This window comes from Malus domestica, chromosome 12 (assembly GCF_042453785.1).
Source record: "Malus domestica chromosome 12, GDT2T_hap1".
NCBI classification, from domain to species: Eukaryota; Viridiplantae; Streptophyta; class Magnoliopsida; order Rosales; family Rosaceae; genus Malus; species Malus domestica.
The window spans coordinates 9,441,874-9,459,298 of record NC_091672.1 but is presented as its reverse complement, the minus strand read 5'-3'; the positions used below and the strand labels follow the sequence as shown (position 1 = coordinate 9,459,298).

Sequence of the window (17,425 nt, the reverse complement as noted above, 5' to 3'; positions counted from 1 at the left end):
TTGGACTGGACCGGTGGAGGATGGTTTTTGGGTTGGAGGGCAAGTTTAGGGCCCGGACCCTTGCCTTGCACCGACAGGTGGACCGTGGAAAGAGAGAGATGGAGGTGGAGGGAGAGCCAGCGAATGGGGAAAGCAACGGGGAAATTCTGGGGCCTTGCTTGACCAGCCACATTAGACGAAGGTAGCGCAGAGAGCCAGAGATACTACCTGTCACGGAGAACGGTGCTGGAGATGCTGAGGGACAGAGGCTATTCTGTTCCCGCCTCTGAAATCGACCTCTCTCTCCAAGACTTCCGCTTCCTCCACGGCCCCACTCCCTATATCGGGCGCCTCCGCTTCTCCACCACTCATTGCACCGACCCTTCTGACAGGGTAACCAATTCATGCCTTGTTTTTCCTTAATTTTATTTTTTTTCTATTTATTTTTATTTACTGGAAATGGAAGAGAATCAAAGATAGAGGAATTTCTGGTACTTGTATCATGCGTCGGATATCGAAACCCATGTGCTCACGAATTTGGAAATTTTGAGGTTTAGGGTTTAAGATTTTGGCAATATGTGTCTTGTCCTTAAAATTATTTGGTATGTTGTTTTGGTGACTATTATGAATGTTGTCCATCTCAGTTTGGGAACACAATAAAAGCAAATGTTCATGCAAATCTTACTTTGCATGTCATATAACTGCTTTATCTAGTGACGAAGAATCAAAGAAACAAGACTTTCGGGGTTCTGGGCTGTTTTCTTTTTCTTCATTCTTGCACTTGGATTAATTTTGTGTCGAGTTTCGAAATCTTATGCGTTCACGAATTTGGCAATTTTAAGGTTTGAGCTGCAATGGGGTTTAGCAATATGTGTATGATTGCGCTACTCATGAATGCGTCTCAGATTTTTTTTATCTATGGTCCTAAAAGAAGAAGCAAGGCTGATTCAGTGCTTGTGACTTCTTTGGTGCGATGACCTTTTTCTGTTTTTTGATAAATCTCAATGCAACCTATGCATGCATGCTTAGTTGTAACCAGATTCTTACCAGGCCACCGATGGCGTAATTTCATTTGAAGATTACAATAAATGATATAAGATTTAAGGAATTCACAAAAGTCTTGTGAAAATAAAAGATGCTGGATTTTCCTTTGAAGGATATGAAATTACTTGATGTTAGAATTGAGGTTTACGATTAGATCTGTATAATGTGTTTTAGCATCCTTTTGTTGTTTGGCAAGCAGCTCACGTGCGTAGTTTCCAGTGTTTGTTTCATATTTAGAAGCTTGTTTGAGTTTGATGTCTGTATTCTTTTGTCGAAGAGTTCAATGTCTGTATATCATGTAGAAAAGTGATTCCTTTTAAACTTCAGAATGTATTTTTCTGTATTCTTCTTATTGTTCTTCTATCCCTATCTATGCTTTATCCCCAAACCGGTTGTTCATTTGGACAGACCTATGTAACAGTTGGTAATAGATTTCTGATTTGTCTTTAGAATTGCATCTTAAGCGGTGGTTACAAGTTACAACTTCCCTGATTGACTTCATATGAACAAAGTCATGTGGAGTAAACAATTTTTCGTATTGTATAATGCTTCATGTGGATGTATTAGTATACTGTCATGCTTTGGTATCGTTCTCTAGTGTCATATTCTAATTAAATGTAAATGATGTGGCCAATTGCATACTAGACATACCTCGGAACTGCTGGAAGGTCCTCCTTACAGCTTACAGGGGATGTGGAGGGAGAGTCCATGTTAGATACGTTGTTAGTGATATGCATGCAGACTTTATCCAGACCAGAATGTGACTGCTTAACCTCGGTTGCTTCCACCCTTCCACTTACACTTAGGTCAATGTGATTTCTCCCACTTACCATCCAGCTGAAATTTTAATGTTTTATGCATGGATAGTAGACAAAGGCATAAACAGTGGCACTGATGTATTTGCTATGCTCTTCACTTGAAATTGGTGCACATGATCTTCTAGTAATAACTTATGAGCAATTGGTATCTATGATTAATTTTTGAATTGCAGATGCTTGTCATTTACTGTGGCCCTGGTATCGTGAAGGTTAATGTGATTCGTGGGCTACATTCTCAGATTAAGGACACTTTGGCGGGGCTCATATTAATTACACAAAACCAAGTGACAAATCAAGCTCTAAAAACTCTGGAGCTTTATCTGTTTAAAACTGAAATATTCCGGGTTTGTTTCCGTGGAGGGAGAGTCCATGTTAGATACGTTGTTGTTGAATTTGTATATCTGTATGAGTTTTTCTCTTCAAAATTTGAATTTTTGTGTTTGTGGGTGTTAGCTGCGAGGATCAGAGAGATATTGGGGAGTGTGGGTTTGGCACAGTAGGGTTTGGGTTCGAACGTAGTGTCTTCAGCTCAGGTTTTAGCCAATGTAGCCAATTTGTTGAATATAAGAGACATTGAGCTCAGCAGGTGTGTGTTTTTGAATCCTGGGTGTTACATTGTGCTTCGAATACTGACCCGTTGTGCTTAAATAATTATAAGAAATTTCGGTTTTACACTGTTGTTTGAATTCTGAATGCCATATGAAATGCGGGTTGTACATTGTTGTTTGAATGCCGGACTGACATAAGAGAATTGGGTTTTAGTTTTCTTGTGGCAATGGGGGATATATCGTTGAGGAAGACGGGTGTGGAGGAGAAGAGGGCTAAAGTGCAAAAAGAGTCTAATGTTCTTCTTGATTATACTCGAAAGGCGATATCCAGGTTAACTTATTTGAAAAGGTATGGTCTTGTTGGATACGTTCCAAGAACTGTAAAGTTAAGAGTGGATTTTAATGTGGGATGTTGGTTTTTCTGAGTGTGTTAAGTTTTCAAACTTTGGTAGAACACTTGCCCAACTAGAAGATGATGGAAGCCAGAGCATGTTGAGCATTGGAAGAACAATTTGGTTTTGATGCTTGGCAATGAGAAACAATACAATCAAGAGACCGTCCGTTTCAAGGTATTTATTTTTCGGTTCCTGCATTTTTTTTGTTGGTCTCACAGTTTGGTTAATGATTGTTAGAAAACGAATGAGACCTGAAGAAATGAGATGAAACTTATTGGTACATGAAAACACTATTTTAGAGGAGAAAGAACCTGTGATAGCCTTTTATGAGGATGATATTGTTGAACAAAATTTAGGTCTCAAACTATTGACAACATTGTCCTGTTAACTTGATTGATTGAATGTAGAGTTAAATTCTGGTAATCCCATAGATATTGTGCTTGGTAAAGTATAGAAAAGTGATACATTAAAGTTTTGTATTGGAAACTCTTGCCTGGGCGCCATAGGTATCTAATAGTTCTCTGCATGCACTCAAATCAAATTGATTTATGATGAAGTAACATGAAATGGGTGAGTCTGAAATAAGTAGATGGTACTGGCACTATTTGCGTGTTTAGGTGTGTATATAGTAAGTAAGAGGTGGTTTTTAGAAGGTGAGCATAATGAAGCTCTGTGTAAGACACTTATATAACCAGACTGGTGGCACAAAACTCAATGGAATCTGCATGTTCAAGTTCATCTGGATGGATATTACTTGAGCATCAGTACAGAAGAGTATAGAACATTTTGCAATATCTGAGGAGTTATCTTGTTATATGTCCAAACTGAAGCTATAAACCTTAGCACCATTTTAGTGAAGTAGTGTGAATACACACACACACACACACACACATAATATTCATGTTTGCATTTAAGTGTTTTTGGGCAGTGATAGTAGAGGAAGAGGGTTTTATACAAATGAAGAAAATGCCTCCTATGAAGTGAAGAAAATTTGGAGTTGGAGAAAGAAAAGATATGTATAGAATTGAGATATGTATTTCTGTATCCTATAAAATTACAAATTCTACGGCTGTGGAAATAATTAAGCTCAAGTTGCGTGAATTTGAATAACAAATTATACTGTTGTTTTGTGAATGCAAGTCCATGTTTCCAGAATGCTGCAACAAAGAAATATTCAGGGTTTTGACAAAATGTGCATTTCATAAAGCATCTGCATTGACTTGATCATAAAATAGGTGAGTTTTGCTAATGGTCGCCTTTATAGAAAATATGGGATTTCAACCTGTCGCAGCTTTAAGCAATTCTTACTTTTGGTGATTGACCAAGAATAGCTTAGTTTGAGAGCCATCACAATTTAGGTAGAAATGTAGCAAGTAAAATTTTTTGCTTGGTGGATGGTAAAAATTAATTCATCTGTCTCTGTTGGCTAGTGTATTGAAATTTCATATTAAAGTCACAAGAAGAATGCATTTTCTCATCCAAGTTCCTGGCTTTTTATGATATATGGGGCTTTATAATCTCAATATTATTTTTTTTTCATTTATTTGGAACTGGATTTGTTCTGTAAACTTACTGCGCAGGATACTCTTAGTCGTGTGGGCTACACCCCAGAATCAAATAGACACAAAGCCACAAACCTCAGGCCAGTAAGTGCGTCAAAAGTATTTTTCATCAGCTTTCCATGTCTTGCGTATTGATCCAAATACTTTAGCTATGAGGTCCCCATCTTGTTCTGTTGCACCTCCTCCTAAGCTCAAAACTATTTCACCAGAAGATTAGAGGTGCATGACAATAAATTAGTTAGAGCAAGGGAAAAGAAGACAAGGGACCTAAACCAAGTGAGGTGCATCAAGGATGAGGATGGAAAGGTTCTTGCTACAGTGAACGCGGTTAAAGACAGATGGAAAGGTTATTTTCATAATCTTTTCAATGAAGGACATGAAAGAAGTGCTTCTTTAGGGGAGTTGAGTAACTCAGAAGAGTGTAGAAACTACTCTTTTTATCGTAGAATCCGGAAGGAAGAAGTGGTTGTAGCTTTGAAGAAGATGAAGCATAGAAAAGCAGTAGGCCCAGACGATATACCAATCGAAGTGTGGAAAGTTTTGGGAGAGACAGGTATAACATGGCTCACTGATCTTTTCAATAGGATTTTGAAAACGAAGAAGATGCCGAATGAGTGGCGAATGAGCACTTTGGTGCCTATCTACAAGAATAAGGGCGATGTACAAAATTGCATGAACTATAGGGGTATTAAGCTAATGAGTCATACAATGAAGCTCTGGGAGAGTCATTGAGCATAGATTGAGGCAAGAGACACGGGTTTCGGACAACCAATTCGGGTTCATGTTAGGGCGCTCAACCATGGAGGCAATCTATCTCTTACGAAGATTGATGGAAAGATATAGAGATGGGAAAAAGGATTTACACATGGTCTTTATAGATTTGGAAAAAGCGTATGATAGGGTCCCAAGAGACATTCTTTGGAGGATTTTAGAGAAGAAAGGAGTACGAGTAGCATATATCCAAGCTATACAGGATATGTATGAAGGAGCAAAGACTGCCGTAAGAACTTATGAAGGACAAACCGAAAGCTTTCCCATAACTGTAGGATTACATCAAGGCTCATCCTTAAGTCCTTACCTTTTTGCGTTGGTAATGGATGAGTTAACAGGACATATTCAAGGTGATATTCCTTGGTGTATGCTTTTCGCAGACGATATAGTGTTGATAGATGAAACTCAGGAAGGGGTAAATGCAAAGCTTAACCTTTGGAGAGAAGTGTTGGAATCTAAAGGTCTTCGCCTAAGCCGATCAAAGACAGAATATATGGAGTGCAAGTTCAGTGCAAATGGAGGCCAAAACGAGTTAGGGGTGAGGATCGGAGATCAAGAAATACCAAAGAGCGACCGTTTTCGTTACCTAGGATCTATCTTGCAAAAGAACGGAGAATTAGATGGAGATCTCAACCATAGAATACAAGCTGGATGGATGAAGTGGAAGAGTGCATCCGGCGTATTGTGTGACCGACGTATGCCACTGAAGCTCAAGGGAAAATTTTATAGGACGGCAATAAGGCCGGCGATGCTGTATGGCACAGAATGTTGGGCGGTGAAGCATCAACACGTACACAAAATTGGTGTAGCGGAGATGAGGATGCTTCGTTGGATGTGTGGGCACACGAGAAAGGATAAGATTAGGAATGAGGATATCCGGGGTAAAGTAGGAGTAGCCGAAATTGAAGGAAAGATGAGAGAAAATCGGTTACGGTGGTTTGGACATGTGCAAAGAAGGCCTACTGACGCTCCGATTAGAAGATGCGACTATGGGACAGAGGTTCAGGGCCGAAGGGGTAGAGGAAGACCTAGGAAAACTTTGGAAGAGACCCTAAGAAAAGACTTAGAGTACTTGGATCTAACGGAGGACATGACACAGGACAGAACACAATGGCGTTCTAAGATTCATATAGCCGATCCCACTCAGTGACTTGGATTTTCCAAGTCTCCAACCGAGAAGTTTTCCTCACTCGGGAAATTAAGGGAACACTACCTCAACCTATATGCTCCACTCACAAAGCTTCAACAAAAGAAAATTCAAAGAACTTAGCGAAGAAGGCTTTGGTGTATTTAACACAATACGTTGAAATGAAGGAAAGCTTATTTATTGATATCCCCGATAAGTTACAAATATGTACATATACTTGAGTCAAAATAAACAAACAAGAGGGAGCCTTCACAAAGGTTGCTTAGGAGAAGTCTCAGCAGTCGGTAGAGCCCCAGAAAGAGAAGGCACCGGAGGGGGATCATTCGGAGCCTCAGTACTGGACAAAACCCTAGAAGGAGGAGGCATCAGAGGTTGATCATTTGGAGCTTCATTACGCGGTACAGCCCCAGAAGACGAAGGCAATAAATGCCTTTGGAACAAACCCACAAATCTCTGATGATCAAGTAAAACCTGACCATCAGATTCCTTCATCTGGTCAAGCTTCCTCTTCATGTTTGTAGCATAGTCATGTGCGAGTCGGTGCAACTGTTTATTCTCATGCTTGAGCCCTCTAATCTCCTGTTTGAGACTCATCACTTCAGCCGCCAATGATTCAACTTGGCGGGTTCGAGCAAATAGGCGTTGGGCCATATTAGACACAGAACCTGCACACTGAACACTGAGAGCCAGAGAATCCTTAACAGCCAACTCATCAGACCGTTTGGAAAGTAGTCTGTTATCTTTGGGAGTGAGAAGGTTCCTGGCCACTACCGCAGCGGTCATATCATTCTTCATCACGGAATCCCCAACGGTAAGAGGACCAGTAGGGGAGACGAAGGATGGGCGCCATATGTTGTCTGGAGAAGGCGGGGCTGCCTCTTCAACAAGGTTCAAGTCAAAACGACGGTCGGAGGGGCCAGACATTTTCAAAGGTGTTGAAGAGAGAAGAGATCGAACAAATCAAGATCTTAGAAGTGCAAGAATGGAGCTTCTACTGGTGGATATTCAAGTGTGCTTTGGAACTTAATGTCAGCCTCTATAAAAATCTGCACTCGACGAAGCTTCAGAAATCGAAGAGGCGTTTGCTTTCTCAAAAGCTGGGCTGCTCAGAGACCACGAGGGTCGATCTCAGAAATCGAAGAGGCGTTTGCTTTCTCAAAAGCTGGGCTGCTCAAAGACCACGAAGGCCGATCTCAGAAATCGAAGAGGCTTGCTTTCTCAAAAGCTGGGCTGTTCAGAGACCACGAGGGCCGATCTCAGTAAACGAAGAGGCACCTACTTTTCCAGCCTTGTCAGCACCTGTCACACGCACACTCAGCTTTGCGGAAATTATGGGCATTCTTTCGAAGATTTCTGGTGAAGTAGAAAGCACATGAATCGTACTGTTCAATCACCCACTTCCCACACACAACAGTAGCTCATGGGTACCATAGATAACTTTGCCAAAGTTCTCTGACAAAGTTGAGACACGTGAAGCTTGCAGCTCCCATTACATCGCTCTGACCAAGAAGGGTAAAAGAATTGCAAAGAAACAACACTAACAAAGTTTAGACACATAAATTTTGAAGGTCTAGCTACCATATTATTACCCACAAGGGTAAAGAAACAGTACCACTGCTGGATAATTGGAAAGTCCCGGTGTGTCAACCTCTGTGCTTCGTGGCAAGGTAGACTAGCAAACATGCCCAACCTTTACTCACATTCGAGAAAACACTCCCAACAAGATTGCTTGCTCCAAAATCGAAGAGGCACCGCTCTCCGAATCTCGAGAGCCAGACTCCCAACATGATTACTTTCTCAAAAATCGAAGAGAGGGTAAAGGAACAGTACCACTGCTGGATAATTGGAAAGTCCCTGTATGTCAACCTTTGTGCTTCGTGGCAAGGTAGACTAGCAAACATGCCCAACCTTTACTCACATTCGAGAAAACACTCCCAACAAGATTGCTTGCTCCAAAATCGAAGAGACACCGCCCTCCGAATCTCGAGAGCCAGACTCCCAACATGATTACTTTCTCAAAAATCGAAGAGACACCGCTCTCCGAATCTCGAGAGCCAGACCCCCAGCAGGATTGCTTTCTCAAAAATCGAAGAGGCATCGTTCTCCGAATCTCGAGAGCCAGATCCCCGACAGGATTGCTTGTTCGAAAACCGAAGAGGCACCACTTTCCCAACTTCAAGAGCTGGATCTCCTTGGATAAAGCTTGTCTGTAATCTTCACACGCAACATCAGCTTTTCAGATACCACAGACCACTTTTTCAAAGTGCTCTGACAGAGTTAAAACATGTGAAGCTGGCAGCTCCCACTACCGTGCTATGACCAAGCAGGGTAAAGGAATACCATTATTACTTGATGTTAGGGAGACTCCTATATATGTCGACCTCCATCCCTAACGGACAGGCAGACCTGCAAAAATGCTCAACCCTTTCTCTTATCTGAGAGGGCACTCCCAACGAAGCCTTTCGAAATATTCAGCTTTCTTTCCCCCCGATAATACCTCTGTAAACAAGCTATACTAGAGCAAGAATATCTCATATCATCAGGGTTAAAAGCAAGAGTATCCCATATCATGCTTTTTCCCTGTCTTTTCCTTTGGCCTTGTTCTTACCTGCAAGACAAGGAGAAAGAGAGCAATCAGTCAGCACTTGGAATCAAGCTTCCAGCCAGGAACTGACTGCATGGAACCCCTTACCTGATTACTTACCTGGCATTGCTCTCAAGTACTCATCTTCAACATCTTATGCTTCCAGGGAAGATACCGCGTCTGCCTGAGGAACAGATAGGGCAAGTGAGAAGGATACAAGGAAGCATGTGGAGACAAGCGTAACAGCACACGTGCCGATACATCCACTACTCTGTCAAAAGCAAAAGTATCCCATATTAGTAGGGTCGAACGTACTCTAGATTTGATGGACTTGTTTTGACCCTCAAATTCTTCAGTCGGCCTTATACTCTGGAGGAAACCAGAAAACCCTCCAGCCCAGTTCAAGAATAAGCATGTGGAAAGTTACTTCTTCAAAAGCAAAAGTATCCCATATCATCTCTTCTCATTTTTCTTCTCTTTATCCTTCATGCTGCCTGCAAGCTAGGGAGAATGTGAACAATCAGCAGGAGCTCTGATTGCTTACCTTGTCTTTCACCTCTTTCAGCAGATCCCCTAGCTCGGCGACTTGGGGGACTCCTACTACATGGTTTGTATCGCGCTTGACCAAGCATGAAACTACAAGTAAGCTTCAAGTGAAATTGATACATTACCTTGTGCATCTCCACCAGTTACAGATACCACCCCTGGATGGAGGAAGAGTACTTCCAGAGAAGATGTCACATCTACCTATGAGACAGATAAGGCAAGTCAAGACGATACCGCACTCCGGTACTTAGAAGTTTCGTGGCTACGAGATCATTCTCCCACAATATTTCCTAATGTCATTTGTACTAAATCATTCACTTGTACTCACTAAAGGAGAGCTTGAACCTATGTACTTGTGTAAACCCTTCACAATTAATGAGAACTCCTCTATTCCGTGGACGTAGCCAATCTGGGTGAACCACGTACATCTTGTGTTTGCTTTCCTATCTCTATCCATTTATATACTTATCCACACTAATGACCGGAGCAATCTAGCGAAGATCACAAAAAGTGACCGTTTTCGCTACCTAGGATCTATCTTGCAAGAGAACGGAGAATTAGATGGAGATCTCAACCATAGAATACAAGCTGGATGGATGAAGTGTATGAGTGCATCCGGCGTGTTGTGTGATCGTCGTAGGCCACTGAAGCTCAAGGGAAAATTTTATAGGACGGCAATAAGGCCAGCGATGTTGTATGGCACAGAATATTGGGCTGTGAAGCATCAACACGTACACAAAATGGGTGTAGCGGAGATGAGGATGCTTCGTGGGATGTATGGGCACACGAGAAAGGATAAGATTGGGAATGAGGATATCCGAGGTAAAGTAGGAGTAGCCAAAATTGAAGGAAATATGAGAGAAAATCGGTTCCGGTGGTTTGGACATGTGCAAAGAAGGCCTACTGACGCTCCGGTTCGAAAATGTGACTACGGGACAGAGGTTCAGGGTCGAAGGGGTAGAGGAAGACCTAGGAAAACTTTGGAAGAGACCCTAAGAAAAGACTTGAGTACTTGGATCTAACGGAGGACATGACACAAAACCGAGCGCAATGGTGTTCTAGGATTCATATAGCCGACCCCACTTAGTGGGAAAAGGCTTTGTTGTTGTTGTTGTTGTTGTATACAAATTTGGCACACCAAATTATAAATAATATGAAAACAATCCAAGGAAAATGTGCATAAGCTGGAGGGAGTCTTTGAAGAATTCTAAAATACATAGACTAAACATAAGTAATCGGCATTTCACAAGTCTTGTCACCACGGTCACATATATCTTATTCCAAGCTTTTATCTAGTTAATACTGGAAAATATACTTGTCTTTAGTATGTAAAAAGCTGATAGTTTTTGTATAAGGAGAGTTCCAAGGGCAGGGCGATAGAAGTACAACATAAGGCTTAGTAAATATTACTTTAGAAAAGGCTCGCCATAAAGAAATATTACTTTTTTATTTTTGCTAGGAAAGGAAAGAACTAAATTAAAGAGAAAAGCCCCTAGGGCAACCCGTTTGATTACAATCAAATAGGAAAGCTGGATGAGCAGCCAACACAGTTTACAGGTTCATAAGGGAAAACAATAAAGCATACATTTTTAACATTCAATATGAAAGACTAAAATATTAAAAGGATAACATAATTACCTTAGGCTGCTGCACCGACAGCTGAAGGAGTATTTGGCATTATTACTTTAGTCTAAAGAAAGTTTCTCAATTGGCACTGTAGAAATGAATAGTGTTCCAATCCGAATTTCAGTTTAATTACAACAATGCCATTGCTCTTTGTGTTGCCTTTAGGTGAGCAGCCCGGCTTGCAGCCAAGCCCAAATGTATTGATTTTAGCTGAGAAGCCTGGCCCTCGGTCAAGCCCAAATTTTTAAATTACAATTTTGCCCATACAAAATAATAGTTCGATGGTGGGGATGGTGTATCGGGAGGGACAATTTTGTCCTTTCGGTTTTGGGCCAGATAAGGGGTAACCGGGTACGTTTCATTTGTTGTCGTTGAATGAGGGTTTCGGGGATGAAGGCTCTGTGAGAGAGAGAGAGAGAGAGAGAGAGAGAGAGAGAGAGAGATGGCGATGGAAGGAGAGCAAGGGGGAGGGGAATGGTTCTCGGCACTGTTGCTGCAGGTGGATTTCACAAGTGGGAGAGTGGGTATGGTCAGAGAAGACCATATGGGTCGTTAGGATTTCAGGGAAACGGGTAGGGGTCATGAACGAACCCTGCTAAGAGTGGGTGCCGGATCTTGCGCTGCATGCCTCAAATCAAAGATAGTTCTTTTTTTTTTTATTGTACATTCACCTCTCCCAGACCCTGCGTAAAGCGGGAGCCTTGTGCACTAGGTACGACCTTTTTTTTTTTTTTTTATTCTTTAATGGTAGCTTAGCTTTTGGAATTGTTTAGTATGTTAGGTCTAGTTTTGGGGGATTTATCATTTTAGAGAGAGAGATGGACAAGGAGATAGAGATAGATAGAGAGAGAGGAGAAAGCATGGATGTGTGCATTTTTGGGTGTTAATTAATGGGTTGGTGCACAGGTTGAGTGATCGAGTGACGGAGGGACGTGTGGGAGGGTATGGGTTGTCAGTTCTTTCTTCTGATTCAACAAGTTATAAACTGTTTGAAAAACCTTTTTTATTGTTTTGTTCTTAAAACCATCATTTGAATTTTTGGGTTTCATTGTGCTCATTTCTCTGCTTCTTCATAATTTGATGGTGTTTGCTTCTCATCCCTCTGTTGGTAGATATTTTTCTCATTTCTTGGTTCCTTATGTATTCCTTGGTACAAATATATTTACATTTTGGCTGTGTGATAATCTTAGCAGGTGAACTATATGAACATTTTTTTTTAAGCGAGTTAAGAAGATCCAGCTGAAAAGAGCATGCAAGATAGAGAACTGGTATGCTGCTTGGTCTTTGTGTTGGATTTTGGTGTTTATGTTCTGCCATTGGGTAGATTTTGTAGTGTTCTAACTCATTATGTTAAACTTGCTATAAGTGACCCACTCTACAGCAACTATTGGAAAATTCAAAGATTGGACGATATTGAAGTGGGGTAAGAAATGAAAAAAAAAAACTATGATATTAGAAAGGTGAAAGTAATTATGTTAGAAGAAGTGGCTAGCATGATGGGTAATATTTTAAGTTTGTATTTCTAAAAATTTGTGTTCTGGAGTATGATTTAGGGTTTAGAAGAAGTGGCTAGCATGATGGGTAATATTTTAAGTTTGTATTTCTAAAAATTTGTTGTTCTGGAGTATGATTTACCTCAGTTGTTTTGTACTTTAATCTTTTACTAATTTTCATTGTGGAGTATGATTTACCTCAACTGACAACTTTTCATTGTTTAACTTTTTCCTCCCTTTGATAGTTGCATATGTTTGTTTTGTTAATCTGCTTCTTACACATGTTTCCTAATGGTGTAGGTGAGTTGCCGGATGCATGTGCAGATTACTCGAATAGACGAAGCTAAGAATGACTTAGTATTGAGTGAGAAAAAAGCTTGGGTCAATTGGATTTTGACATTTGATTTATTCATGTTTTTTGTTGCTTGCAATGTTCTCTCATTGTTTGTTCTGATATTCTGTGATCTTATTTTTCATAAGAACTGACATTGGTTTGCCATATAATGTTTCAGGAACTATTATACCTTAATGTTGGGTTTTTTCCAACCCATGATAAGTTGTCCTAAGTCTATAAGGAATTATAGTTTTAAAGGATTAAATTGTTTTCCCAATTGGAGTTAGTTTCTCAATAGGAGAAGGATTCATAACTAGATTTCAATTAGGATTAATAATCGTTATTGAAGAAGACCTTTATTATGTCTATATAAAAGGGTTATTGTACTAGTTTTGAGAAGGGAGCAAAAAAATAAATTGAATACTGTTGATGCACAAAACCGGAGGGGTCTTGGGACAACGTAAATCCGACCGTGAATCTGCAAGAAAGTAAAGAACACAAGATGTATCGTGGTTCATCCCAATGTTTGGGTTACATCCACATTGATGTTGATATTGTTTCTCTGTAACTGTATGTATGAATTACAAGTGTGAGAGGGAGTCCCTTAGAGAAAGAGAGAGTTTGAGAGAGCTTTGCTCTGAATGTGAGAGCCTCTGTTTGGGGATATAGGGCTTGAGAATTGTGAGGGTGATGAGTCATTTTATAGAATACGGGATTCTCACTTATTACATATTTGCCCCTTCATTTATGTAAATACGGATGCCCTAAGTATGGTACAAACAGTAGTCCCCCAAGTCTTCAGTCAAGAGAGTCTTTTGGCTGGAGACTTGAAATTTAGTCCATGTGTGGGCCGAAGTAACTAGATGTCGTCTAGAACTGAATATTCGATATGAGGCGGTGCTCAATGTGAAATGATGCTCAATTAGAAGTAGCACATGTTGCAAGGCTGCTCGGCTTGTGGCTTGTGTTGCCTTGGTTGGCTCGGCTTGTGGCGTTTGAAGGTGAGGGAGTCCCTTTTTTAGAATAAGGGCTCGCTTCTCAATACATAAATGATGAGCTAGAGTTGATGCTCGCAGCGAGGCGGTTACTCAACAGATGACGATGCTCTCTAATGATGGTGAGGGAGTCCCTTTTATAGAATAAGGGCTCGTTCCTCAATACATAAGTGATGGGTTAGGAATGATGCTCGCGGCGATGCGGTTGCTTAGCAGGCGGCGATGCGGTTGCTTAGCAGGCGGCAATGCTCTCTAATGATGGTGAGGGGTCCCTTTTATAGAATAAAGGTTCGCTCCTCAGTACATATATAATAGGTGCTTTCTAATGAAAGTGAAGGAGTCTCTTTTATAGAATAAAAGTTCGCTCCTCAGTACATAAATAAGGGGCTAAGTCCCCTAAGTATTTTTCATGAGGCCCAGTTGCGGAAGCCCAATATATGGTACATAGTGTAGTCCCCCAAATCTTCAGTAAATAAAGTCTGTTGCTAGAGACTTCAAATTCAATCCATGTATGGGCCAAAGTGCGGTTGTTCGGAAGCGGTCTTTGTATACCATGCACTGAAGCTTTGTAGGTGAAGCTTTGAAAGTGAAGTTTTATAGGTGAGGCTTTGAAAGTGAAGCTTTAAAGCTGGAGCTTTTGTAAATGAAGCTTTCGAAGTTGGAGCTCTCGAAGTTGGAGCTCTCGAAGTTGGAGCTCTGTAAATGAAGCTTTCGAAGCTTATTGACATGAGTGATGCTCATGAATGTTTATGTTGATTGACATGAGTGATGCTTATAGATGTTGACATGAGTGATGCTCATGAATGTTGACATGAGTGATGCTCATAAATGTTGACATGAATGATGGTCATGAATGTTTATGTATGATTGACATGAGTGATGCTCATGAATGTTTATGTACGATTGACATGAGTGATGCTCATTTATAATTTTGGAGTACTGGACGTACTTTTGATCACCTAGTTGGTGATAATAGCAGCAAGCTACCGAATAATTTTGAAGTATTGGACATACTTTTGATCACCTGGTTGGTGATAATAGCGACAGGCTGCCGAATAATTTTGGAGTACTAGACGTACTTTTGATCACCTGGTTGGTGATAATAGCGACAGGCTGTCGAATAATTTTGGAGTGTTGGACGTACTTTTGATCACCTGGTTGGTGATAATAGAGGGTGAACTTTAAGTGGAGGGATGAAGTTTGGAATTTGAAGTCATAAGACCTGGCTCTTTTGGACATATGGGTTTTCGCCCTCCACATAACAATCCAGCCCATTATTTTGGGCTTGCCGTTTTTTTGTTTTTTTTTTTTTTTTATTTTTTTTATTTTTGGCATGCTCTCTTCTTTCTTTATTTATGATTACCCTCTGGTTGGGTTATACAGATGTCTCCGAAAGATAAGAAAAATAAATCACATCTTTCAAAAATAAATCTGACCCTCTGCTCAATGAGTCACGCCCATAATTCCCTTTTCTGCATGCCATCACCACAGCAATTATGTCTGCTTCTTTTTATCTTCTTTTGCTTTTTGCTTTTGCTTTCTGTTTTTACTTTCTGCTTTTCTTTATTCTTTTCTCCAGACATCCTTTTTCTTTTTCTTTTTCTTTTGTGGGAGTGGTTGAGCTGTCTGATAGTTTGCAATGATCTCTGAGACTGATCGAGTAGTGGGTTGTATCATGAAAATTTCATCATTCTCTGGTAGCACGAATCAGTGCTGGCACCGTTTTGATTTGAGTCCCAAAACTCATTGCTCCCACTATCTATATTCATCATCAAATATCGGGATGGCAAGTGGGACCTAGGAGGTTAGTGAAGTTGAAGCTTACTCTGTCAATATGATGGAATGATTTTTGGAGAGAGAGAGAGATCTGAGCTTCGCACTGTACTCTTCCCACGTTACAAACGCCCCATCGTCACCATATTTCCAGGATGCTGTGGAGGAGAAGCCATAGACATAACTTTTCGTGTATTTAAGCAGGAAGAAAACAATTTGGGAAAGGAGAAGCACCATCCAAGGTCTGCAAGTACCGGTCTTCTCTCATAAATCCCCACAGCGGGCTGGAAGAGTAATAGTCTCGTTTAAGCTCACAAAAGTTTCTCTCGGGCTCAGTTCTCCACACCACTCACATTTCCGCTTAAAGAGATAGGAGTAGTTTGGGTTGTCGTAGCCGTCCTGCGGCTGAAGGTCGGTCAGATTCTTGAGCTCGGCGGAGATCTGAAGCAAGAAGAAGACGGAGCCGGAGATGCAAGTGAGGGAGTCCCGAGCAAGAAGAAGACGGAGCCGGAGCCGAAGTGGGCCCACCAAGTCGGAGAGCTGTCGGTTTGACTTGGAGTCATCGTCCTCGTCCAGGTTGTCGCCGTCGCTCGACATTGCTGCGGATTCTGCTGCTACCTTGATACAATTTCTTAATTTCAGACTTTAGAATCTGAATTTTTGAAAAATCCAGAAAAATTGTGAATGCGGAAATATCTGAAGTTTTTCACCATAAAATTGAGACCCAATCACATCACACAGCTATATGTTTTGCCGCAGTGAAAGTTGAAGCGTTGTTTTGAAGTGCACGATCTGTCTTCACCTCTAACAGAGGCTGTGGAGTGCTTTTCAGGAGGTGGCGGTGGCGGCCTTGAAGCTGGTGGTTGAGAGGTGGGTCTTTCTTCAATTCTGACAGCAGAAATGCTGCTGAGCTTGGGGGATGTTATGGCATGAGAGATTGATATCTTTTGAGTGGGAAATGTAGATAGAAATGAGGAAGAGAAGGCATCCATATTTGGTATCTTTGATCTTCACAACAAAACCCAACAGTTGGATTTTGCTGAGAAATGGTAGATCCATAGGTCGGAATAAATAAAGGGTGTTAGGAGCTTGGGATGGTGGAAGCAGTAGCTAGTCGATTGGATTTTGCAGATTCACGATGGACAGTGGTGAGGTTGTGAAGGTTTCACGGTGATGAGATGAAAATTTGAAAGAGAACCGACATAGCTTTTCGTGTCGTTTTCCACAGACGGCGCCAAATGTTAATGCACAAAACCAGATGGGTCTTGGGACAACGTAAATCCGACCGTAAATCTGCAAGAAAGTAAAGAACACAAGATGTATCGTGGTTCACCCCAATGTTTGGGCTACGTCCACACTGATGTTGATATTGTTTCTCTGTAACTGTATGCATGAATTACAAATGTGAGGGGGAGTCCCTCAGAGAGAGTTTGAGAGAGCTTTGCTATGAATATGAGAGCCTCTATTTGGGGATATGAGGCTTGAGGATTGTGAGGGTGAGGAGTTCTTTTATAGAATAAGGGCTCCTCACTTATTACATATTTGCCCCTTCATTTATTACATAATTACATTTGAGTCCCCCGAGTATTTATACGAGATCCAAATACGGATGTCCTAAGTATGGTACAAACAAATACCACTCAAGGGATTAGAGTGAGAGAATATTGGAAGGGGCAAAGTGTGTGCGAGAGAAAAGAAAAGATAGTGTATTTCTTGTTCTTGTTCTTTCAGGTTTTTCGTCAAGTCCTAGTTCTAGAGATTTGGCAAGATTGTTGTTGCTGTTCCTAGGCACATATTGCCAAACCAGGTA

General features: G+C 41.0%; 2 protein-coding genes across 11 annotated transcripts in view; one reads left to right on the top strand and one right to left on the bottom strand.

Moving 5' to 3' along the window:
• Window positions 1-79: 79 nt before the first annotated feature.
• Window positions 80-13,042, top strand: LOC103449749 (uncharacterized). Of its 10 annotated transcripts, none has more exons than XR_011574177.1 (7): window positions 92-372; window positions 1,669-1,829; window positions 2,604-2,738; window positions 2,842-2,958; window positions 4,365-4,430; window positions 12,214-12,288; window positions 12,814-13,042. XR_011574177.1 is itself a non-coding variant. In XM_070809972.1 (5 exons), the coding sequence occupies exons 1-4, from the start codon at window positions 232-234 to the stop codon at window positions 2,909-2,911; spliced, it is 507 nt and encodes a 168-aa protein (XP_070666073.1). In that variant the 5' UTR covers window positions 92-231; the 3' UTR covers window positions 2,912-2,958; window positions 11,186-11,408. The 10 variants fall into 10 exon arrangements, 1 of the variants encoding a protein (XP_070666073.1); XR_011574178.1 differs by having other exon boundaries at window positions 12,211-12,288; XR_011574181.1 differs by lacking the exons at window positions 1,669-1,829; window positions 4,365-4,430 and adding an exon at window positions 2,015-2,427 and having other exon boundaries at window positions 80-372.
• LOC139190142 (uncharacterized) overlaps window positions 4,422-17,425 on the bottom strand; it is a 33,717-nt gene continuing 20,713 nt past the window's right edge. The window contains exon 6 of the transcript XR_011574183.1: window positions 4,422-4,543. The gene's annotated coding sequence lies outside the window, so the exon portion shown is untranslated. The remainder of the gene's footprint in view (window positions 4,544-17,425) is intronic.